The sequence below is a fragment of the Hyperolius riggenbachi genome, chromosome 10 (assembly GCF_040937935.1).
Source record: "Hyperolius riggenbachi isolate aHypRig1 chromosome 10, aHypRig1.pri, whole genome shotgun sequence".
Taxonomy (NCBI): domain Eukaryota; kingdom Metazoa; phylum Chordata; class Amphibia; order Anura; family Hyperoliidae; genus Hyperolius; species Hyperolius riggenbachi.
The window spans coordinates 233,527,195-233,553,160 of NC_090655.1; the positions used below are offsets into that span (position 1 = coordinate 233,527,195).

Below are 25,966 nucleotides of genomic sequence, written 5' to 3' on the forward strand. Positions count from 1 at the left end.
CATGAAAATCCTCATGCGAATCCATTCACAAAAATCATGCAGCAATCAATGCTGTCCCTACAGCTAAGTTAAAAGCTGGGATCTTCTTTACAAGAATAAAGTCTCTTGCGTAGTCACATACACCGCATAGAGGTAGCCCAGTGTCATATGTTTCCTAACTCTTGCCCTGTAACATGCATAGCACAAACATGCACGCATTGAGCGCATCAAAATCTATCTAAGGATTAGGAGCCCATATCCTTACCGTCCTCCTTGGGACAGATAGTGCATTTGACTAAGCCCGCACGGGAGCTGCTTATACCTACATATGTACCACGTGCACACACCAGCAAGCTGTGTGTGTGCTAAGTTCACTAATAGGGGAAGAGAGAGAGCACTATATACAATCCTAGCCACAAAGGATCAAATACAATATAAAAAAGCACAAATTTCAGGCTCCTCACCTCGAGCTAGGACACTTCAACACTTGCAGATGTAATGGGGAGGTGCTGGAAGGGGTGTGGCAAGCAAAACAGAAAAAAAATCTAAATTAATTTCTGCACACTCATACAAATCCTCATGGGAATCCATTCTCAAAAATCATGCAGCAATCAATGCTGTTCCTACAGCTAAGTTAAAAGCTTCGATCTTCGTTACAAGAAGTCTCTTGCGTAGTCACATACATCGCGTAGAGGTAGCCCAGTGTCGTATGTGTCCTAACTCTGGCCCTGAACATGCATAGCACAAACATGCACACACTCAGCGCAGCAAAACCTGTGTAAGGAATAGGAGCACATATCCTTACCGTTCTCCTTGGGACAGATAGTGCATCTGACAAAACCTGCAAGGGAGCTGCCTACATACCTACATATGTATCACGTGCACACACCAACAAATCCTAGCCACAGAGGATCAAATACAATATATATATATAACAAAAAAAAACTTAGCTGTAGGGACAGCATTAATTGCTGCATGATTTTTGTGAATAGATTCACATGAGGATTTGCATGAGTGTGCGGAAGTTCATTTTTTTGCTGTTTTCCTTGCCCCTTCCAGCACCTCCCCATTACATCTGCAAGTGTTGAAGTGTCCTAGCTCGAGGAGAGAAGCCTGGAATTTGTGTTTTTTATATTGTATTTGATCCTTTGTGGCTAGGATTTTATCTAGTGCTCTCCCTCTCCCCCTATTAGTGAACTTAGCACACACACAGCTTGCTGGTGTGTGCACGTGGTACATATGTAGGTTCAAGAAGCTCCCTTGCAGGTTTCATCAGATGCACTATCTGTCCCAAGGAGGACGGTAAGGATATGGGCTCCTACTCCTTAGATAGGTTTTGATGTGCTCAATGCGTGCATGTTTGTGCTATGCATGTTACAGGGCTAGAGTTAGGACACATATGACACTGGGCTACCTCTATGCGGTGTATGTGACTACACAAGAGAAGAGACTTTATCTTTGTAACAACGATCCCAGCTTTTAAATTAGCTGTAGGGACAGCATTGCTGCATAATTTTTGTGAATGTATTCGCATGAGGATTTGCATGAGTGTGTGGAAGTTCATTTTGATTTTTTAGCGGTTTTGCTTGCCACACCCCTTCCAGCACCTCCCCATTACATCTGCAAGTGTTGAAGTGTCCTAGCTTGAGGTGAGGAGCCTGGAATTTTTTTTTATTATTAGGTTACAGTGAAGCTCTGCCTCCCCCTCTCCCTGATACTGACATAAATTGCTACAAAACAGCTGGTAAACATGGCTTATCTTTTTACACAGACTGTACTGAGAGACCTCTGAAATGCATTTCATTGTTGCTGGCTAAAAGCTCGACAGGTAAGTGAGGTTTACAGAAAAACAGTTTCTTTGATAGTTGTTATTTAAATACAGACCTTAATACAGAACTCTATGGTGTCTGACAAGTTCTGACTTGAAAATTAATGATTTCTCACACTCAGAACAAGCAAAGGGCATTTCACCAGTGTGAACTCTCTGGTGACTAAAAAGTTCTGACTTAATAAGAAAGATTTATCACATTCAGAACAATGATAGAAACTCTCACCAGTATGACCTCACTGATGTGATGTATAATAAGTTTTAACTTTAACCTGAAATTTTTCCAGCACTCAGAACATAAATAGGGCCTCTCACCAGTGTGAACTCTCTGGTGAATAGCAAGCTCTGACTTTGAACTGAATACATTTTCCACACTCAGGACAAGGATAGTGACTCTCACCTGTGTGAACTCTCTGGTGTTTAACAAGTTTTGCTTTTAACCTGAAGGATTTCCCACACTCAGAACAGTGGTAGGCCTTCTCGCCAGTGTGAACTGACTGATGAAGAACAAGATATGATTTCCATCTGAAAGATTTCCCACACTCTGAGCATGACCATGGCAGCCTCTGTGAATGCGACTTCTGGTGCGCAGCAAGAGATTCTTCAGATTTAAAACATTTGGAGCACTCTCTACATGGAAATCTCTGATTCGCTTGATGTGTGGGATGACAGGTGACAGCTTGTGGTTCCTTAAAACATTCCACTGCAGTGTCTTCTGAATGTGACATAGGATGTCCCTCTGAGATGTCCACAACATCGTGTACCCCTGCTGGAAGGAAAAATGTAACAATTAAATGCATGGTAGTGTTTCATGATCATGTATGTTAGTCTATTAGATATGAGATCTAAACGTACAGGTGCCACTGAGCTCTCTCACAGGACTGGCAAAACCAGATTGGCTCACCAAGTCAAAAACGCTGGTGATATTCAGACATTGCACTGTGGAGCACAATACCTGCCATTATATTACATGAATGACAACATATCCACGGTTACAAGTACAGTGGGCGGCACTTACAACGATTGCACGGAACTTAGATGCGGAAGCTACGCTGCCAGGACCACTAGAATTAACTCACTGTGACGAGCGCAATAATGTTAGTGAATCAACCCCCTTGCAAGATTTGACAATAATAGGGGCGAAAAGCGTAGGTGGGCGGAGCCAGGATGCAATGGAGTGTCAGACCTCCGTTGCCCTGTTGAGTCCCGCAAGGTGCTTTTGAACAGTAAGTGCGCTGATTGTGGCCACTATCAGTGGCTCACTGGCTACCTATTGAACTAAACTCCTATCGAGCAGCAAAAAATTGGCAGCGCTTCTAATCAGGCTGCAACTGAAATTAAACCAACAGAGGTGTGCAGCGCCCCTTAGGAACTTAAATACACACCTTGAACACAAATCAGATGCAAACTATGCACTAAACACTAATCTAGATAATGTGAATGCAGACTGATACACATGAATGCAGCCAGCCACAAGTAGGTTTACAACAGGAGGAAATGGCAGCGCTTCCATATGCATTATGCACCCGAATTGACCAGCTGCAGAGATGTGCAGAGGCCCAAAACACAGGCAGATTACACAACTTGCATTTAAAACAGATGTAGCAAATGGAGGACGTTAGCTTCCAAAACCAGTGTGCGTGCCGATTGTTCAGTACTAGACTCTTCCTCGATGTTGACGTGCCCTCACGGAGGAAAACTAACAATTAACCTCCTTGGCGATAATCCCGAGCTGAGCTCGGGCTATGCCGCGCAGGAGGATCGCTCAGGCCCCGCTGGGCCGATTTACATAATTTATTATTGTTGTTGCACGCAGCTAGCACTTTGCTAGCTGCGTGAACTCACCGTTCCACTCCCCCTCCCCCCCCCCCCCGAGACCCCTGCGCAGCCTGGCCAATCAGTGCCAGGCAGCGCTGAGGGGTGGATCGGGACTCCCTCTGACGTCACGACGTCCATGACGTCTGTGTTATCATGGCGACGGGGGAAACTCTAATGGAAATCCGGGATTTCCTAAAGGGCCTGATCGCCGTAGGCAATCAGAGGGGGTGGGGGATGCCGCTGCTCAGCGCTAGGCTAGCTACATGATTTAAAGAAAAAAAAAAAAACTGCTGCGCTGCTTCCCTGGCAGTTTTAATTGACCACCAGGGAGGTTAAAACAGTGTAAAACTGGGGCTGCTAGCCATAAATGGACTACACATTTTATAAAGAACAGCAAAAGATTGGCATCGCTCCTAATCAGGCTGCAACTGAAATAAAACCAACAGAGGTGTGCAGTGCCCCTTAGGAACTTAACTACACACGTTGAATACAAATCAGATGCAAACTATGCACTAAACACGAATCTAAATAATTTGAATGCAAACTGATGCACATCAATGCAGCTAGCCACAAATAGACTTACATTTTTTTGCACAACAGGAGGAAATGGCAGTGCTTCCAAATGCATTCTGCACCCGAGTTGACCATCTGCATAGATGTGCAGAATCCAAAACGGGCAGATTACACAACTTGCATTAAAAATTCCGGTGCAGCCTCCATTTGTAAGCGCTGCCATTTCCTCCTGTTGTACACTCCTATCTAGAAGGGATAGCATTCGAGGAGAGGATTTGAGCATGGGATGCAGTACACATGCGGGAGACATCTGAGTCTCTTAGAGCACCAGTCGGGCACCCCGCAGCTGAGAAAGCAGCTATTTAGTGTGTCCACTGCATTTAAAGGAAACCTTAACTGAGATATGGATATTTCCTTTTAAACAATACCAGTTGCTTTACAGTCCTGCTGATCTCTTTGGCTGCAGTAGTGGCTGAATCACACACCAGAAACAAGCATGCAGCTAATCCAGTCTGACTTCAGTCTGAGCACCTGATCTGCATGCTTGGTGAGGGGCTGTGGCTAAAAGTATTAGAGACAGAGGATCAGCAGGAGAGTCAGGCAACTGGTATTATTTGAAAAGAAAAAATCCCTATCCTTCTTTTAGTTTTCCTTTAATGCCAGGAAGCTGTGTAATATTGTTCATATTGAATTTGCATCCGCCTCACATTGGGGTTGATTCACTACAGAAAATAGCGTGAGTAAGTTACTCGCACTTTTCCACAGCGAGCCTTAAATGTAGTGGGCTGCTTGCTACTGTCCGTGTAGTGCACGTAAGCACAGGAGCGCACACTATGCTGTAACATACGCCGCCTCCCTGCAAATAAGGAGCCCTCCTCTCCTCCAGACCTGAGCCCCTTCAGGTCCAATCCGAAGACAGGCAGCCTATTGGGGCAATCAGAGTGGGGGGATCACGTCCTTTGCAGTGGTTGGACATGAAGGGGCTCAAGGTGGGAGGAGAGGAGCGCTCCTTATTTGCAGGGAGGCGGTTTAAGTTACTAGCGCTCGCTATGCTGCACTACCCGCAGCATAGTATGCGCTCCTGTGATTACACACGCTACGCGGACAGTAGCACGCAGCCCATTACATCTAAGGCACACTGTGGAAATAGCGCGAGGAGTAACAGGAGGTTACTCATGCTATTTTCTTTAGTAAATCAACTCCATAGAGTGCACCCCTCGCTTGCTACTGCGGCCTGATGTCTGCATGTGCTTATAAGTCTGCAGAAGCTACAATTTAATGCAATGCTGGTTGCTTTTTCTAACAACTATAAGGAGACTTTTTGTTCCCTACTTATTGCATAGTGGTCAAAGCCACTGTGAACTTTAGTGACTAGTGACTGCTATAATGAGCAGATACGGGTGTGTATGGATGATATGGAGTGAGTGGTTCAGTGTGCATGTAATGACAGGAGGTTGACCCCTGATATGTCCTATGTTTTTTAAATAATTTTATTGCATCTATAGAGCGATCCAGTTTTAGTTTTGATATGACACTATAAAGGCCATCTGCATATTTCTAAATTGTATCCTACGCAGAGATGTGGAGAACGGTTCGCCGGGCGAACAACTCTGGGGGGTTTACTACTTCCGGGTCGCTCTGACCCGGAGTAGTACGCCTGCGCTGCCCGGCGGAGCGCGTCCTAGATCTTGCACCTGTTGCCGGGCACTCTCTGCGCATGAGCGTGACGTCACGTGGCCAGCACCAACTTCTTTTTTCTTGGCTGAATAAAATTGCTGAGCAGAAATTTCACCTATGTGTAATTATGCATCATAATTTGCATTTACGCATCATAATCGTAATGCAAAGTTTCAGGGAAAATCGTAATTAATTTCATATGTAATTGTAATCATTTGTAATTTTTGCATAATTTTTTTGCGTCATTTTTGCATCTGAAAAAAAAAAAATTCCTATCATTTTTCTGACTTTAAAAACCATTTTTCTTTGCATTTTTAAAATCTATTTTCTCAAATACTACAGGGTCTTTTTGAAAAATTATTTTTGGACTTGTACCCACTATTCTCTGTCGCAATTGTGGTGACAATAGCATGTATGGCAGCTTTGCTGTTCACTGCTAAAGTTGGGAAAAAATTCCACAAAAATGCATGCGGAATTACAAATGATTGTACAAAATCAACGGAATTAATAATTTGTAATTACAGATCAGCGTAACTGCGAAAATGTATGCAAAATTTCACATAATCATAATTACCGGTAGCTGTATACGTTCATCACTGCTGAATAATAATGTGAGAAACCCCTGAGATGTTGCATGCATGTTTAGGGTCTATGGCTAAAAGTATTAGAGGCAGAGGATCAGCAGGACAGCCATGCAACTGGTATTGCTTTTGCTTAAAAGAAAATAAATATGGCAGCCTCCATATCCCTCTCACTTCAGTGTCCTTTAAAAGGGTCATGTGTGAACGAAACCATAGAAAAGCATGGGTCTGTTCTATATGTTTATTGGTCCCTCCTGACAGTAAAAATAGTGTAAACTGATCCTAACAGTAAAAAAGGACAACAAAAAATAAAAAGGGAATTTTGCCCAGCCAACTTTCTAGGTTTAAAACATAATTTTGGGGGGATCGATTATTACTTACCAATCTTGAAATTTACACAAAAGTCTTGCTCTTTAATGTTCTCCATTATTTCATTCTCCTCTGTAGACCGCTGATCAGCCTTCATATACTTATCTTCTTCCTCTTTAAGCATCTTCATCATGTCACCCTCCTCTGTAGACTGCTGATCACCCCTCACATATGTCTTTTCTTCTTCCTCTTTAGTTATCACCCTTCTGTCACTCTCCTCCACACACTGTTGATCTTCCCTCAGGTACGTCTCTTCTTCTTCCTCTTTAGTTATCACCCTTATGTCACTCTCCTCCACACACTGTTGATCTTCCCTCACGTACGTCTCTTCTTCTTCCTCTTTAATTATCACCCTTATGTTACTTTCCTCCACGCACTGCTGATCACCCCTCACATACGCCTCTTCTTCCTTTTTCACCTCAATTTTTATAGTGGTAAGTCTGTCAACCTAAACCCACAAGATGATAAATGCATTATTATGTACAGTCAGCAAGAATAAAGTTAGATGAGATAAGTATCTTATATGGTTTGGAGTCTCTGGTGAATCTCAGTTTTGCCTACCTGATAATGATTGGAGATGGTGGGATCTTCGTGTGGACAATCCCTGGAATAAAGAGGGCCTGTATATCTCACTGATGGGTTTCTGTTACTCGATCCATCTGTAGGAGACACACACACTGACTGAATACATTGTCTCTATGGCCTATATGCAGTTCCCTTTTCCACCTGTTTTCTCCTTGGTGATAATTTTTCCTCTTTTCTTTAAAGTAACTTTTCAGCACTTAGCAATTGAAAATGTACCAAAAACAGTAGAAAAAATACAATCAAAATTATTCTGTGTATTTTCTTGCTTGCTGGGGGTTTTAAGGGCATTTTATTGACAAAGAGCCGGATTCACAAAGCCGTGCTAAACGATAGCACAGCCGTGATATGCTTAGCACGTAGGTTAGCGCGTACAGGTTTGTGCGCATAATAGTAAAGGTTTGCGTGCATTAACGTTCCAGTTCACATGCTAACGCATATTTTAGCGAGTGAACGGGAAAGTTAATTGTAGCAAACCTTTACTATTATGGGCGCAAACCTGTATGCGAGCTAAGCATACCACGGCCTGCTATCATTTACCCCTGCTTTGTGAATCAGGCTCCATGAGTGAAAATATCAACTTGGAGAAAACTAAGGAGAAAAAGCGAATTGCATGTGGGCCTATGAAGTTCATGCCAAGGCAGTGGTTTAGAACTGTAAGGAAAATGTGTCAGATTGAGGCCAGCAGTATCAAAAGCATGCCAAGGTTGAGGTTTGGTAGCCATATGATAATGTTGGTACTATGATGTTCTACTGAGGATTGCAGATGGTCCTTTCAAATGGTGTATTTCGTCTTCATTTGTTGGTACTATAATGTTATACTGAGGAATGGAAATAGACCTTTCATATGGTGTACAGCAGAGTTCACCAACCCTGTCCTCAAGGCCCACCACCAGTACATGTTTTGCAGAAAACCACAAACATGCACAGGTGGGGTAATTAAGTGTCTCAGCAGCACTGATTAACTACCTCTGTGGATTTCCACAAAACATGCACTGTTGGTGGGCTTTGAGGACAGGGTTGAGGAACACTGGTGTACAGTATCTCCTCCTCATTTGTTGGTACTATGATGTTATACTGAGGAATGGAGATGGGCCTTTCATATGGTGTACAGTATCTCCTCCTCATTTGTTGGTGCAATGATGTTATACTGAGGAACGGAGATGGGCCTTTCATATGGTGTGCAGTATCTCCTCCTCATTTGTTGGTACTATAATGTTATACTGAGGAATGGAAATAGACCTTTCATATGGTGTACAGCAGAGTTCCCCAACCCTGTCCTCAAGGCCCACCAACAGTACATGTTTTGCAGAAAACCACAAACATGCACAGGTGAGGTAATTAAGTGTCTCAGCAGCACTGATTAAGTACCTCTGTGGATTTCCACAAAAAATGCACTGTTGGTGGGCTTTGAGGACAGGGTTGGGGAACACTGGTGTACAGTATCTCCTCCTCATTTGTTGGTACTATGATGTTCTACTGAGGAATGGAGATGGGCCTTTCATATGGTGTACAGTATCTCCTCCTCATTTGTTGGTACTATGATGTTCTACTGAGGAATGGAGATGGGCCTTTCATATGGTGTACAGTATCTTCTCCTCATTTGTTGGTACTATGATGTTATACTGAGGAATGGAGATGGGCCTTTCATATGGTGTGCAGTATCTCCTCCTCATTTGTTGGTACTATGATGTTATACTGAGGAACGGAGATGGGCCTTTCATATGGTGTACAGTATCTCCTCCTCATTTGTTGGTACTATGATGTTATACTGAGGAATGGAAATAGACCTTTAATATGGTGTACAGTATCTCCTCCTCATTTGTTGGTGCAATGATGCTATACTGAGGAATGTAGATGGCCCTTTCATATGGTGTACAGTATCTCCTCCTCATTAGTTGGTACTATAATGTTATACTGAGGAATGGAAATAGACCTTTCATATGGTGTACAGCAGAGTTCCCCAACCCTGTCCTCAAGGCCCACCAACAGTACATGTTTTGCAGAAAACCACAAACATGCACAGGTGAGGTAATTAAGTGTCTCAGCAGCACTGATTAAGTACCTCTGTGGATTTCCACAAAACATGCACTGTTGGTGGGCTTTGAGGACAGGGTTGGGGAACACTGGTGTACAGTATCTCCTCCTCATTTGTTGGTACTATGATGTTCTACTGAGGAATGGAGATGGGCCTTTCATATGGTGTACAGTATCTCCTCCTCATTTGTTGGTACTATGATGTTCTACTGAGGAATGGAGATGGGCCTTTCATATGGTGTACAGTATCTTCTCCTCATTTGTTGGTACTATGATGTTATACTGAGGAATGGAGATGGGCCTTTCATATGGTGTGCAGTATCTCCTCCTCATTTGTTGGTGCTATGATGTTATACTGAGGAACGGAGATGGGCCTTTCATATGGTGTACAGTATCTCCTCCTCATTTGTTGGTACTATGATGTTATACTGAGGAATGGAAATAGACCTTTAATATGGCGTACAGTATCTCCTCCTCATTTGTTGGTGCACTGATGCTATACTGAGGAATGTAGATGGCCCTTTCATATGGTGTACAGTATCTCCTCCTCATTTGTTGGTACTATAATGTTATACTGAGGAATGGAAATAGACCTTTCATATGGTGTACAGCAGAGTTCCCCAACCCTGTCCTCAAGGCCCACCAACAGTACATGTTTTGCAGAAAACCACAAACATGCACAGGTGAGGTAATTAAGTGTCTCAGCAGCACTGATTAAGTACCTCTGTGGATTTCCACAAAACATGCACTGTTGGTGGGCTTTGAGGACAGGGTTGGGTAACACTGGTGTACAGTATCTCCTCCTCATTTGTTGGTACTATGATGTTCTACTGAGGAATGGAGATGGGCCTTTCATATGGTGTACAGTATCTCCTCCTCATTTGTTGGTACTATGATGTTATACTGAGGAATGGAGATAGGCCTTTCATATGGTGTACAGTATCTCCTCCTCATTTGTTGGTACTATGATGTTATACCGAGGAATGGAGATGGGACTTTCATATGGTGTACAGTATCTATTCCTCATTTGTTGGTACTATAATGTTATACTGAGGAATGTAAATAGACCTTTTATATGGTGTACAGTATCTCCTCCTCAGTTGTTGGCGCTATGATGTTATACTGAGGAATGGAGATGGGCCTTTCATAAGGTGTACAGTATCTCCTCCTCATTTGTTGGTACTATGATGTTATACTGAGGAATGGAAATAGGCTTTTCATATGGTGTACAGTATCTCCTCCTCATTTGTTGGTACTATAATGTTATACTGAGGAATGGAAATAGACCTTCCATATGGTGTACAGTATCTCCTCCTCATTTGTTGGTACTATAATGTTATACTGAGGAATGGAAATAGACCTTCCATATGGTGTACAGTATCTCCTCCTCATTTGTTGGTACTATAATGTTATACTGAGGAATGGAAATAGGCCTTTCATATGGTGTACAGTATCTCCTCCTCATGTGTTGGCACTATGATGTTATACTGAGGAATGGAGATGGGCCTTTCATATGGTGTACAGTATCTCCTCCTCATTTGTTGGTACTATGATGTTATACTGAGGAATGGAGATAGGCCTTCCATATGGTGTACAGTATCTCCTCCTCATTTGTTGGTACTATAATGTTATACTGAGGAATGGAAATAGACCTTCCATATGGTGTACAGTATCTCCTCCTCATGTGTTGGCACTATGATGTTATACTGAGGAATGGAGATGGGCCTTTCATATGGTGTACAGTATCTCCTCCTCATGGAGTGGAGTCAGGCTGAAGGTAGGAAGGACCAGAGAGTGAGTGACACCTGAAGGTGGATGTCACTAACTGATCTGGAGACTATCTCTTTAGTGGAGAGAGATAGCTCTCGAGGTCGGGCAAGCCAGGTTGGCAACACACGGACAGACAAAGTACAAAGACAGAAGGCTGATTTGGTATCCAGGGCAGGCAGGGTTTGGCAACGGAATATCAGATATGCGTGGTACCGAATCAGAAAGCAGATCAAACAATGCCTAGTCTTGGGTGTGAGGTCCGTGGTCTCCACACCCTGGAACTAGTCTGAAGTATAACAGAATGATAACACAAGTTCCCTAGTCTGGGTGTGAGGTCCGTGGTCTCTACACCCTGGAACTAGTCTGATGTATAACAGAATGATAACACAAGTTCCCTAGTCTTGGGTGTGAGGTCCGTGGTCTCTACACCCTGGAACTAGTCTGAGGTATAACAGAATGCTAACACAAGTTCCCTAGTCTTGGGTGTGAGGTCTGTGGTCTCTACACCCTGGAACTAGTCTGAAGTATAACAGAATGCTAACACAAGTAATCTGGCTCAGTGTGAATTCCCAGGTCCTCCTAGTTCAAACACCCTGTTGGATCTGACTAAGGTCTGAGTGCTTCCACGTAGCGATCGCATTGGACCCGGAATCAGCCGCCTTGCTGTCAGTACACGCGGCGGCTTTTCCGCGTTCTTTCACACCGTGATAAGTAGTAGAATAGAGTTTAGAAACTTTTAGGCTTGAGGCCCATGTCTTGTGTATTCTTTTTAGTCGCAAACTGAATCAAAGGCAATTACATTTATGCATATTCTGTAAAGATTTATAAAATAAAAACAAAGGGCTTGATTCACTGAACCAAGCTAACTCATAGCACAGGCACGCTTGCATTTTTGCACGAGTTTTTGCATGCAATCAAGAATTTCCGCACACAATCCCAAATAAAAATGTGCGCAAAAAAAACTAGTGCGGCCGTGCTATGAGTTAGCACAGTTTAGTGAATCAGGCCCAAAGTGACAGAATATGAAAGAAACAACATATATTGTTACCTTAGGAACCTGGCTTTTAAAATATGTATGCCATGAGGGTATAATACTATTATTTTTGCAAATAAGGTCTTACAACCATCAATAGTGTACAATAAGAAAGCAAAAACGAAAAAAAAAAACAGTTTTATTCCCAAATACAATATTGTCACCATACATTGTGTGTGGGTTTAACTTTTAGTTAGCACTGTTTATTTTAAAGCTATAATTGATGTAAATAGAGAAATAGTGTGTTTTTCTGTTTTTCCCCTACTTTTCCCTTTAAAATGCATTGAAAATAAGAATTACTAAACAAAATTATCACACACTAAAAACATACTTTGTCCAAAAAAAAACAACAATATATAGATCATTTAGGTGAAATTAGTAGTAATAAAGCTATCTGCGAATGAATGGGAGCAGTGCTAATATGTAAAAATGTGTTTGGTCCTAAAGTGGTTAAATACAGCATTTGATCTGACATTGTTACGCTTAAAACACATTTAGGACTTCTCACCAGTATGAACTCTCTGGTGTTTAGCAAGCTCTGATTTTTTTTCTAAAAGTTTTACCGCAATCAGGGCAAGTATAAGACATGTCACCTATGTCCATCCTCAGGTGTCTAATAAGTTTTGACTCAGTCATAAATGATTTCCCACACACAGAACAAGTGTAGGGCCTCTCCTGTGTGAACTCAGTAGTGTGTAGCCACCCTGGCGTTCTATTTCCCCAGGATTTCCGTGCAAAAAGTGGTTCAATTAATAATTTTCAACCAATTTTTTTTTTGCAATCATTTTTTTTTTTTATATTGAATTCAATACAGGTTATTGTATTGAATTCAATTTAGAAAAAAGTGTTTGCTGTGAGATTTTGATGATGCTGTGTGACACTGGTGCCATTAACGCCGATCGACGGGGGACATGTGATCGCCAAGGGAGAAGCAAAATCCGCCAAGGGACATGAAAGAAGGCACTGGGGAAGCTATCAGTGGTACGCGACGAGGGATCAGCATTCCAATGGTGAGTATAAGACTCAGATGTATAAGCCAGATGTGCAGCCAGGTATAGTTAGCCAGATGTGCAGCCAGGTATAGTTAGCCAGATGTGCAGCCAGGTATAGTTAGCCAGATGTATTAGCCAGGAATAGTTAGCCAGATGTTTTGCCAGGTATATAGGGAGCAAGATGTTTGCTAGGTATATAGGGAGCAAGATGTTTGCCAGGTGTATAGGAGACAGATGTGCAGCCAGGTCTAGGGAGTCATATGTATAGGGAGCCAGGTTTGCAGGTGCCTCTGCCCCCCCCCCCCCCCATTGCCCCCAATGCTGTGGCCGGGTGGCCCTTCTGTGGGGGGGGGGGCTCCCCTTCTGTGCTGGCTGGTAGTGGCCGGTGGGGATCCCCTCTGTGGGAGGGGGGGGGGGGGGGGAAATCCCCATACTGTGCATGCGGGTGGCCCTTCTGTGTGTGTGTGGGGGGGGGTATCCCCTTCTATGGGGGCTAGCCGTGGTCGGTCGGGGACACCCCCTTCTGTGGTGGGAGGAAGGTGGGTGTCCCCATCTATGCGGGCTGTGGGTGGCCTCTCCCTCCACTTCCCCCATCCCTCCCTCTCTGTCCCCCGTGTCCCCCCCCCCCCCCCCATCCCGTGTCTCCCCCCTGTCAGAAGCCCTGATCTACTCACCTGAGGGCTTTCTCCTGCGGTGGAAGCGGCGCGCCTCCTCCTCCATCGCGAAGTCTCGTGTTCTTTGTAATTACAGTACGCGGCTTGGTGACATCACCAAGCCGCGTACTGTAATTACACAGACCGGGACTTCGGCGATGGAGGAGGGTGTCCATCGCGGCCGGCGCAGGAGAAAGCCCTCAGGTGAGTAAAGCAGGGCTTCTGACAGGGGGGAGACATGGGATGGGGGGGGGACACACGGGGGACAGAGAGGGAGGGATGGGGGAAGAGGAGGGAGAGGCCACCCACAGCCCGCATAGATGGGGACACCCACCCCCCCCCCCCCCGCACAGAAGGGGGTGTCCCCGACTGGCCAAGACCAGCCCCATAGAAGGGGATACCCGCCCCCCCTCCCCGCACACACAAAAGGGTCACCCGTATGCACAGTACGCTTATCCCCCCCCGGCCCCCCCGCACAGAGAGGATCCCCGCACCAGCCGGCAAAGAAGGGGAATCCCTACACAGCCCCACACATTCTCTGCCCCGCCGGCTGCACAGGGATTCCCAGGGTGACTGGATGCTAGTTCTGTATGCTGTGGGTAGCACAGATCGCTACCCACAGCGTGCTGACAGGCATCCAGCCATCCTGGGGAATCCCTCTGATGAGGGAAAAGTGCAGCCGGCGGGGAAGAGAAGCAAGAAATCTTCCTGGCGGTATTGACGACCGCTTTCAGCAAGTTTTTCCTGGACGAGCTAAGCTCGTCAATACCGCCAGGGTGGTTAAATAGAACCTGAACTGAAAATAAAAAGTAAAAATAACCATACACAGGTCATGTTACATCCTGTGTAGTCTACTTCTCAATCTCTTTCTCCTCTCCTGTGTCCTATTTGTCCACTGTGATCAATGGATTACTCTGTCCTCCATTTTAAAAATGGCCATTACCTCCTAACAACTTCCTGGTCAGCACACTGTTAAACTGTCATATAACCCACTTGAGCCATAGGGAAACATGAACATTACCTTGCACATTCAATTGTAACTGACAGCTGCTGATATATAACTGACAGCAACTGGTTTATTTCAGTTCTGACAAAATATTGTCAGAACTGGAAGGGATCACTGTAAGAAGAAAATGGTGAGCCTCTGAGAGGAACTGATGGGGAGGTTAGTATGTAATATTCATTTGCAGCTATGTTGTGTGTTTATTTTAAATAATTTTCCTCACTTCAGGTTCCCTTTAACAAGGTTTGACTTTGTTCTGAATAGTCTACCACACTCAGTACATTCATAAGGCTTCTCTCCAGTGTGAGCTCTTTCAGGTCTAAAAAGTTATGACTTATTTAAAAATGTTTTCCAACACAGAACAAGGATGCAGTCTCTCTCCAGTGTGAGCAAACTGGTGTCTAACAAGCTCAGATTGAAATAAGAAATACTTTCACACTCAGAACAAGGATGGAGACTCTCACCAGTGTAAACTCTCTGGTGCGTAACAAGTTTTGACTGTAGGGGGGTCGGGGGAAAATGAGTTTAACTTACCCGGGGCTTCTAATGGTCCCCCGCAGACGTCCTGTACCTGCGCAGCCACTCACCGATGCTCCGGCCCCGCCTCCGGTTCACTTCTGGAATTTCAGACTTTAAAGTCTGAAAACCACTGCGCCTGCGTTGCCGTGTCCTCGCTTCCCGATGTCACCAAGAGCGCACGGCGCAGGCACAGACCATTCTGGGCCTGCGCAGTACGCTCCTGGTGACATCAGCGGGAGTGAGGACACAGCAATGCAGGCGCAGTGGTTTTCAGACTTTAAAGTCTGAAATTCCAGAAGTGAACCGGAGGCGGGGCCGGAGCATTGGGGAGTGGCTGCGCGGGCACAGGATGTCTGTGGGGGACCTTTAGAAGCCCCGGGTAACTTCAGCTCATTTTCCCCCGACCCCCCTACAGTGTCCCTTTAAGGTGAATTATTTCACACAGCCTGAACAAGAATAGGGCTTTTAAACAGTGTGACTCTCTGGACTTTGAACTGAATACTTTTCCACACATTAAGGACAAGGATAGAGACTCTCACCTGGGTGAACTTTCTGGTGTTTAACAAGTTTTGCTTTTAACCTAAAGGATTTCCCACACTCAGAACAGTGGTAGGCCTTCTCGCCAGTGTGAACTGACTGATGAAGAACAAGATATGATTTCCATCTGAAAGATTTCCCACACTCTGAGCATGACCATGGCAGCCTCCGTGAGTGCATCTTCTGGTGCGCAACAAGAGATTCTTCCGATTTAAAACATTTGGAACACTCTCTACATGGAAATCTCTGACTCGCTTGATGTGTGGGATGACAGGTGACAGCTTGTGGTTCCTTAGAACATTCCACTGCAATTTCTTCTGAATGTGACATAAGGCGTCCCTCTGAGATGTCCCCAACTTTGTGTACCCCTGCTGGAAGGAAAAATGTAACTATTTAATGCATGGTAGTGTTTCATGATCATGTATTAGATATGAGATCTAAACCTACAGGTGCCAATGAGCTCTCTCACAGGACTGGTAAAACCAGATTGATTCACCAAGTAAAATATGCTGGTGATATTCTGTGGAGCACAATGCCTGCCATCATATTACATGAATTACAACACATCCACTGTTACAAGTACAGTGGGCGGCACTTACAATGATTGCACAGAACTTAGATGCGCATGGTACGCTGCCAGGACAACTAGAATTAACTCACAGTGACGAGCGCGATAATGTTAGTGAATTAAAACCCTTGTAAGATTTGACAATAATAGGGGCAAAAAAGGGTAGGTGGGCAGAGCCAGGAGGCAATGGAGTGTTGGACCTTCGTTGCCCTGCTGATTACTGCCAGGTGTTTTGAACAGTAAGTGTGTTGATTGCGGGCGCTATGAGTGGCTCACTGGCTACCTATTGGACTACAATATCTAGCAGCAAAAAATTGGCAGTGCTCCTAATCAGGCTGCAACTGAAATGAAACCAACAGAGGTGTGCACCTAAGGGGCTTAGGTCCCTAACTCTGTAGTGATGCTATCAGGCTTCCGGCTATTTATCAGATATTTGATCTGACATTGTCCCCCTTAAAACCCATCTAGGACTTCTCACCAGTATGTACTCTCTGGTGTTTAGCAAGCTCTGATATTTTTCTAAAAGTTTTACCGCAATCAGAGCAAGTATAAGACACCTCACCTATGTGAATCCCCTGGTGTCTAATAAGTTTTGACTCAGTCATAAATGATTTCCCACACACACAACAAGTGTAGGGCCTGTCACCTGTGTGAACTCCGTAGTGTTTAACAAGGTTTGACTTTGTTTTGAATAGTCTACCACACTCAGTACATTCATAAGGCTTCTCTCCAGTGTGAAATCTTTCATATCTAAAAAGTTCTGACTTATATAAAAATGTTCTCCCACACTCAGAACAAGGATGCGGTCTCTCTCCAGTGTGAGCAAATTGGTGCATAGCAAGCTCAGATTGAAATAAGAAAGACTTTCCACACTCAGAACAAGGATGGAGACTCTCACCGGAGTGAACTCTCTGGTGCGTAACAAGTTTTGACTTTAAGGTGAATGATTTTGCACAGTCTGAACAAGAACAGGGCTTTTCAGCAGTGTGACACTTCTGGTGCACAGCAAGTTCTGACTTTGATCTGAATAATTGTCCACAGTTAGAACATGGGCTTGACCTTTCACCGGTGTAAAATTTTTGGTGTTTTACAAGCTCTGGCTTATATTTGAATGATTTACAACACTCAGGGCAAACATAGTGCTTTGCATCAGTGTGAATTCTCTGGTGCGTAATAAGTTTTGACTTTGCTCTGAATAGATTCCCACACTCAGAGCAGTCATAGGGCCGCTCATCTGTGTAAGTTCTATGGTGTCTGACAAGTTCTGACTTGAAAATGAATGATTTCTCACACTCAGAACAAGCAAAGGGCCTTTCACCAGTGTGAACTCTCAAGTGACTAATACATTCTGACTTAAATAAGGAAGATTTATCACATTCAGAAAAATGATAGAAACTCTCACCAGTATGACCTCTCTGATGTATAATAAGTTTTGACTTTAACCTGAAGGATTTCCCGCACTCATACCATAAATAGGGCCTCTCACCGGTGTAAACTCTCTGGTAAATAGCAAGCTCCGATTTTGAACTGAGCAATTTCCACACTCAGGACAAGGATAGAGACTTACCTGTGTGAACTCTCTGGTGTTTAACAAGTTTTGCTTTTAACCTGAAGGATTTCCCACACTCAGAACAGTGGTAGGCCTTCTCGCCAGTGTGAACTGACTGATGAAGATCAAGATATGATTTCCATCTAAAACATTTCCCACACTCTGAGCATGACCATGGCAGCCTCAGTGAGTGCGTCTTCTGGTGCGCAGCAAGAGATTCTTCAGACTTTAAACATTTGGAGCACTCTGTACATGGAAATCTCTGACTCGCTTGATGTGTGGGATGACAGGTGACAGCTTGTGATTCCACAGAACATTCCACTGCAGTGTCTTCTGAATGTGACATAAGATGTCCCTCTGAGATGTCCCTAACATTGTGTACCCCTGCTGGAAGGAAAAATGTAATAATTAAATGCATGGTATGGTTTCATGATCATGTATGTTAGCCTATTAGATATGAGATCTAAACCTACAGGTGCCACTGAGCTCTCTCACAGGACTGGTAATACCAGATTGGTTCACCAAGTAAAATACGCTGGTGATATTCAGACATTGCACTGTAGAGCGCAACGCCAGCCATTATATTACATGAATTACAACACATCCACTGTTACAAGTACTGTAGGCGGCACTTACAACGATTGCACAGAACTTAGATGCGCACGCTACGCTGTCAGGACCACTAGAATTAACTCACAGTGACGAGCACGATAATGTTAGTAAATCAACCCCCTTGTAATATTTGACAATAATAGGGGTGAAAAGCATAGGTGGGCGGAGCCAGGACACAATAGAGTGTCGGACCTCCGTTGCCCTGCTGATTCCCGCTAGGTGCTTTTGAAGAGGTAAGAGCCTTGATTGCCGGCACTATCAGTGGCTCACTGGCTACCTATTGGACTACACTCCTATCTAGCAGCAAAAAATTGCCAGCGCTCCTAATCTGGCTGCAACTTAAATGAAACTAACAAAGGTGTGCAGCACCCCCCCCCCCCCCCCGGGGACTTAAAGGGCAACTATCAAAGTTAACTAAAATTCTAAATGCCACATATATTTCCAGTAATTACTAGAAAATAGCAATACAAAGGCTTTTTTTCATCTTTTCATGTCTTATATGAAGGAAATATGACATTTACAGAGAACAGTTTTCACTGTGGGCATTACTATGGAGGACTGTGCCCAGCACATCCAGCATAAAGAAACAATCTTCACTGGCTCTAATACTGTGACTGGAATCTGTTCAGAATGATAGGAAGCAGAAATATATTGTAGCTTCAAATGTGTGTAAATAATCATCAGATGAAGCCCTGCATTCCTGTCTGTGTGTATCTCTCTGCCACGCAGTGTAAAGCAAACAGTTTACAGCCAGGTTACAGTGAAGGTCTGCCTTTCCCTCTCCCTGATGCTGACACAAATTGCTACAAAACTGCTGGTAAACATGGCTTTTCTTTTTACACAGACTGTACTGAGAGACCTCTGAAAAGCATTTTATTGTTGCTGGCTAAAAGCTCGATAGGTAAGTGAGGTTTACAGAAAAACTGTTCCTTTGATAGTTGTTCTTTAAAGAGATTCTGTAACAAAATGTTCAGCCTTATTTCTTCTATCCTATAAGTTCCTATACCTGTTCTAATGTGCTCTGTCTTACTGCAACCTTTTCTAGTTGCACAGTGGCTGTATTATCTCTGTTATATAATCGAATATTCTTTCCTTTGCCGACTTTGTTGGCTCAGGCAGGAATGTGCTGCTCTGCTGTGATAGGTAGAAGTTATACACACCCTCTCCAAGCCCTCTCCAGGCTCTGTATGAGTCACAGACTGAGCTTCTCTAAGCCTATCACATGCTGGTTAGCAGCCATGTTTTTGTTTGTAAACACTACCTAACACTGGCAATTACAAGCCCGGATTGCAGCAGGGAGTGGCAGAAACAACAAAGAGGGGCCCAGGAGAACATAATGAATAGAATAGAATAATGAAAGTATGCTTTTTATTGTAGGAATTTTAGAGTACAGATTCTCTTTAAATACACATCTTGACTACAAACTATGTACTAAACCCTAATCTAAATAATTTGAATGCAGACTAATACAAGTGAATGCAGCTTGCCAAAAGTAGATGTACATTTTTGTACATCAGTAGGAAATGGTAGTGCTTCCAAATGCAGGCTGCACCCGAATTGACCAGCTACATAGATGTGCAGAGCCCTAAACATGGGCAGATTACACAACTTGCATTAACAATTCTGGTGCATCCTGCATTTGGAAGAGCTGCCATTTCCTCCTGTTGTACATTCCTATCTAGAAGGGATAGCATTTGAGGAGAAGATCTGAGCATGGGATGCAGTACACATGCACGAGACACCTGAGTCGCTTAAAGCACCAGTCAGGCAGTGGTGAGAAAGCAGCTATTTAGCGTGTCCATCGCATTTAAAGGGAATCTTAACTGAGAGGGATATGAGTGTTTCCTTTTACCCTCCCTGGTGGTATGCAGTTTCAGATGCTGCGTCCGCGGGGGGATTTTTTAAAATAAAATTCGATTGAAATGCTTAAGCTAGCACTTTGCTAGCTAACTATTGCCCCCAAGTCCCCCGGCACCGCTGTGATCCCCCGATCGCTGCCGGCAATATTTACCCTTCCACAATCCAGCGAGAGCCGCAGCTTTACCATGTAGCTTCAGTTATTGACATCATTCGCAGTCCCGATCCTCCCCATAGCAAACCCTGGAGCTGATTGGGAGGCTGCGCCATCACGGGATCACTGGGGGGTATGTATAACAGCGGCGATTGGGGGTGATCGGGGGAGAGCAGAGGGACTTGGGGGGGAATGGTTAGCTAGCAAAGTGCTAGTTTAAGTATATAAAACAAATTTTATAAAAAAAAACAAAAAAACAAAAACTCCGGGGGCCATGTGATCCTCTCCGGCGGCTAGCCCGAACGTAGATCGGGCTTACCGCCAGGGAGGTTAAACAATACCAGTTGCTTGGCAGTCCTGCTGATCTCTTTGGTTGCAGTAATGGCCGAATCACACACCTAAAACAAACATGCAGCTAATCCAGACTGACTTCAGTCAAAGCACCTGATCTGCATGCTTGTTGAGGGACTGTGGATAAAAGTATTAGAGACAGAGGACCATCAGGAGAGTAAGGCAACTGGTATTATTTAAAAAGAAAAAAATCCATATCCTTCTCAGTTTAGGCTCCCTTTAATGCAAGGAAGCTGTGTAACAGCTTCCACAGCGCTATTTCCACAAAGTGCCTTAAATATAATAGGCTGTGTGCTACTGTCCGTGTAGCGCGCATAATCACAGGAGCACACACTATGCTGCGGGCAGTGCAGCATAGCGAGTGCTAGTAACTTTCGCTGCCTCCCTGTAAATAAGGAGGGCTCCTCTCCTCTTGCCCTGAGACCCTTCGGCTCTATTCCGAGGACAGGCAGCCTATTGGCCCAATCAGAGTGTGGGGATCACGTCCTATGAATGTTTGAACCCGCAGGGTTTATTTAACCCTCCTGTTTATTTAAACAGTTCATTTGTTTTGATGTATGTATGGATGTATTAGATGTAACAATTAAGTGATGTATACAATCTGCTACTGTCTGCTCCTGGAATGTGTATTTTACACTTGTTTACTAATTAACTCTGCCATTGAATTCCCTGGGAGAAGGAGAGGAGTTTTCTGTCATTATTTTACAACTCTGTAGTGATGTTATTAGGTCAGAGATAAATAAACAATGTTCTTTAAAGGGAACCTTAACTGAGAGGGATATGGATGTTTCCTTTTAAACTAAACCAGTTGCTTGTCAATCCTGCGGATCTCTTTGGCTGCAGCAGTGGCTGACTCACACACCCGAAACAAGCATGCAGCTAATCCAACAATTAAGTGATGTATACAATCTGCTACTGTCTGCTCCTGGAATGTGTATTTTACACTTGTTTACTAATTAACTCTGCCATTGAATTCCCTCGGAGAAGGAGAGGAGTTTGCTGTCATTATTTTACAACTCTGTAGTGATGTTATCAGGTCAGAGATAAATAAACAATGTTCTTTAAAGAGAACCTTAAAGGGGAACTTCAGCCTAAACAAACATACTGTCATTAAGTTACATTAGTTATGTTAATTAGAATAGATAGGTAATATAATCTCTTACCCACCCTGTTTTAAAAGAACAGGCAAATGTTTGTGATTCATGGGGGCTGCCATCTTTGTCATGGGGGCAGCCATCTTTTTGGTTGAAAGGAGGTGACAAGTAGCAGGAGACAGAGTTCCAACTGTCCTGTGTGCTGATTACCCCTCCCAGCTGCACACGCTAGGCTTCAAATGTCAAATAAAAAATGTCAAAAAAAAAAATTGCACCAAAACAGCAGAACGAGAACAACAAAATCAGAAATCCCATCATGCTTTGCACAGCATAAGGGGAAAAAAGCCCTGGCAGTTTTCTTCTGTGCAGCTAAAAATGAGGCTTGTATAAGAGAAACAAAGTTCTGATGCTGTGAAACTGTTAAAGAAACACCAGGCCTTTTCAGTGCTGCTGAGTTGATTTTTAGTCCGGAGGTTCACTTTAACTGAGAGGGATATGGATGTTTAATTTTAAACAATACCGGTTGCTTATCCTGCGGATCTCCTTGGCTGCAGCAGTGGCTGACTCAAGCACCCGAAACAAGCATGCAGCTAATCCAATCTGACTTCAGTCAGAGCACCTGATCTGCATGCTTGTTCAGGGGCTGTGGCTAAAAGTATTAGAGACACAGGATCAGCAGGAGAGTCAGACAACTGGTATTATATTAAAAGGAAAAATCCATATCCTTCCTCAGTTTAGGTTCCCTTTAAGATTTTGTAGGAAGGAGAGTGCAGAGACTTATTTTCACGTCATTGGGACAGCAAGTGGTCAACCACTTAATGACAACTGGACGTTATCTTTGTGGAGAGCGCACCACCAGTTTGTTAATAAATGAGGCACATGTGGTATCTTTTTAACCGTGACGAGTTGTAGAATACATTTTGGTGGGTCTTAAAGATTGGACACATTTCACAGAAAAAATAGGTAAGGACAAACTCAATCCAACATAAAGTCATTTTCAAAAGTATGATCAAATTTGGGAACGTTTTAGCAAAACTACAAGAGACGTGTGGTAACATTGTAACCGTGATAAGTAGTAGAATAGAGTTTAGAGACTTTTAGGGTTGAGACTAGTGTTGGGCGAACAGTGTTCGCCACTGTTCGGGTTCTGCAGAACATCACCCTTTTCGGGTGATGTTCGAGTTCGACCGAACACCTGATGGTGTTCGGCCAAACCGTTCGGCTATATGGCCGAACTAAGAGCGCATAGCCGAACGTTCCCTGAACTTTCGGCTAGCACTGTGATTGGCCGATCGGGTCACGTGGTTCGGACCCGAACGCGCTCTGATTGGCCGAACGGGTCACGTGGTTCGGGTAAATAAATACCCGATCCACGTCATTTCTCCGCCATTTGTCTGTGGGTTTAGCTTTGGCTAGGCAGGCAGGGTAGTTCTCTCTCCAGCCAGGCTAGCCAGGGTCCCCCCAGTCATTGTGTCGCTGCTGGGAACAGTAGTACACCGCTCACCCACACTATATAGCATTGTGTTTACTGCCACTCTGTGTACACCGCTCACTCACCACTGTATAGCATTGTGTTTACTGCCACTCTGTGTCTCTGCTGGGAACAGTAGTACACCGCTCACCCGCCACTGTATAGCATTGTGCTCTGTGTCGCTGCTGGGAACAGTAGTACACCGCTCACCCACCACTGTATAGCATTGTGCTCTGTGTCGCTGCTGGGAATAGTAGTACACCGCTCACCCACCACTGTATAGCATTATGCTCTGTGTCGCTGCTGGGAATAGTAGTACACCGCTCACCCACCACTGTATAGCATTGTGCTCTGTGTCGCTGCTGGGAACAGTAGTACACCGCTCACCCACCACTGTACAGCATTGTGCTCTGTGTCGCTGCTGGGAATAGTAGTACACCGCTCACCCACCACTGTATAGCATTGTGCTCTGTGTCGCTGCTGGGAACAGTAGTACACCGCTCACCCAAAACTGTATAGCATTGTGCTCTGTGTCGCTGCTGGGAATAGTAGTACACTGCTCACCCACCACTGTATAGCATTGTGCTCTGTGTCGCTGATGGGAATAGTAGTACACCGCTCACCCACCACTGTATAGCATTGTGCTCTGTGTCGCTGCTGGGAATAGTAGTACACCGCTCACCCACCACTGTATAGTATTGTGCTCTGTGTCGCTGCTGGGAACAGTAGTACACCGCTCACCCACCACTGTATAGCATTGTGCTCTGTGTCGCTGCTGGGAATAGTAGTACACCGCTCACCCACCACTGTATAGCATTGTGCTCTGTGTCGCTGCTGGGAATAGTAGTACACCGCTCACCCACCACTGTATAGCATTGTGCTCTGTGTCGCTGCTGGGAACAGTAGTACACCGCTCACCCACCACTGTATAGCATTGTGCTCTGTGTCACTGCTGGGAATAGTAGTACACCGCTCACCCACCACTGTATAGCATTGTGCTCTGTGTCGCTGCTGGGAATAGTAGTACACTGCTCACCCACCACTGTATAGCATTGTGCTCTGTGTCGCTGCTGGGAATAGTAGTACACCGCTCACCCACCACTGTATAGCATTGTGCTCTGTGTCGCTGCTGGGAACAGTAGTACACCGCTCACCCACCACTGTATAGCATTGTGCTCTGTGTCGCTGCTGGGAATAGTAGTACACCGCTCGCCCACCACTGTATAGCATTGTGCTCTGTGTCGCTGCTGGGAATAGTAGTACACCGCTCACCCACCACTGTATAGCATTGTGCTCTGTGTCGCTGCTGGGAACAGTAGTACACCGCTCACCCACCACTGTATAGCATTGTGCTCTGTGTCGCTGCTGGGAACAGTAGTACACCGCTCACCCACCACTGTATAGCATTGTGCTCTGTGTCGCTGCTGGGAATAAGAGTACACCGCTCACCCACCACTGTATAGCATTGTGCTCTGTGTCGCTGCTGGGAATAGTAGTACACCGCTCACCCGCCACTGTATAGCATTGTGCTCTGTGTCGCTGCTGGGAACAGTAGTACACTGCTCACCCACCACTGTATAGCATTGTGCTCTGTGTCGCTGCTGGGAATAAGAGTACACCGCTCACCCACCACTGTATAGCATTGTGCTCTGTGTCGCTGCTGGGAACAGTAGTACACCGCTCACCCACCACTGTATAGCATTGTGCTCTGTGTCGCTGCTGGGAATAGTAGTACACTGCTCACCCACCACTGTATAGCATTGTGCTCTGTGTCGCTGCTGGGAACAGTAGTACACCGCTCACCCACCACTGTATAGCATTGTGCTCTGTGTCGCTGCTGGGAACAGTAGTACACCGCTCACCCACCACTGTATAGCATTGTGCTCTGTGTCGCTGCTGGGAATAAGAGTACACCGCTCACCCACCACTGTATAGCATTGTGCTCTGTGTCGCTGCTGGGAATAGTAGTACACCGCTCACCCACCACTGTATAGCATTGTGCTCTGTGTCGCTGCTGGGAACAGTAGTACACCGCTCACCCACCACTGTATAGCATTGTGCTCTGTGTCGCTGCTGGGAATAGTAGTACACCGCTCACCCACCACTGTATAGCATTGTGCTCTGTGTCGCTGCTGGGAATAGTAGTACACCGCTCACCCACCACTGTATAGCATTGTGCTCTGTGTCGCTGCTGGGAATAGTAGTACACCGCTCACCCACCACTGTATAGCATTGTGCTCTGTGTCGCTGCTGGGAATAGTAGTACACCGCTCACCCACCACTATATAGCATTTCTGTACTGCCACTGTACTGCTGCCAGTCAGCGTGTACTTTAAGGATAAGTGAAATGAAGAAGAAATCCTGTAAAAGAGGGAGGGGCAAGGGAAGAGGTGTTTCCCCTGATGGTTCACGTACAGGC

At 44.8% G+C, this 25,966-nt stretch overlaps 1 protein-coding gene across 10 annotated transcripts in view; it reads right to left on the reverse strand.

Annotated features, from left to right (window-relative positions):
- LOC137534772 (zinc finger protein 585A-like) overlaps nt 1-25,966 on the reverse strand; it is an 84,864-nt gene that overhangs the window by 31,645 nt on the left and 27,253 nt on the right. For 6 of the 10 annotated variants that reach the window (XM_068256414.1, XM_068256415.1, XM_068256411.1 and 3 more), the window contains exons 6-10: nt 18,027-18,395; nt 15,894-16,262; nt 7,327-7,424; nt 6,778-7,213; nt 2,208-2,576 (exon numbers count right to left, since the gene is read on the reverse strand). In XM_068256414.1, the coding sequence (XP_068112515.1) occupies nt 2,208-2,576; nt 6,778-7,213; nt 7,327-7,424; nt 15,894-16,262; nt 18,027-18,395 (1,641 nt within the window). The remainder of the gene's footprint in view (nt 1-2,207; nt 2,577-6,777; nt 7,214-7,326; nt 7,425-15,893; nt 16,263-18,026; nt 18,396-25,966) is intronic. The other 4 variants (XM_068256410.1, XM_068256412.1, XM_068256413.1 and 1 more) reach the window with 4 other exon arrangements.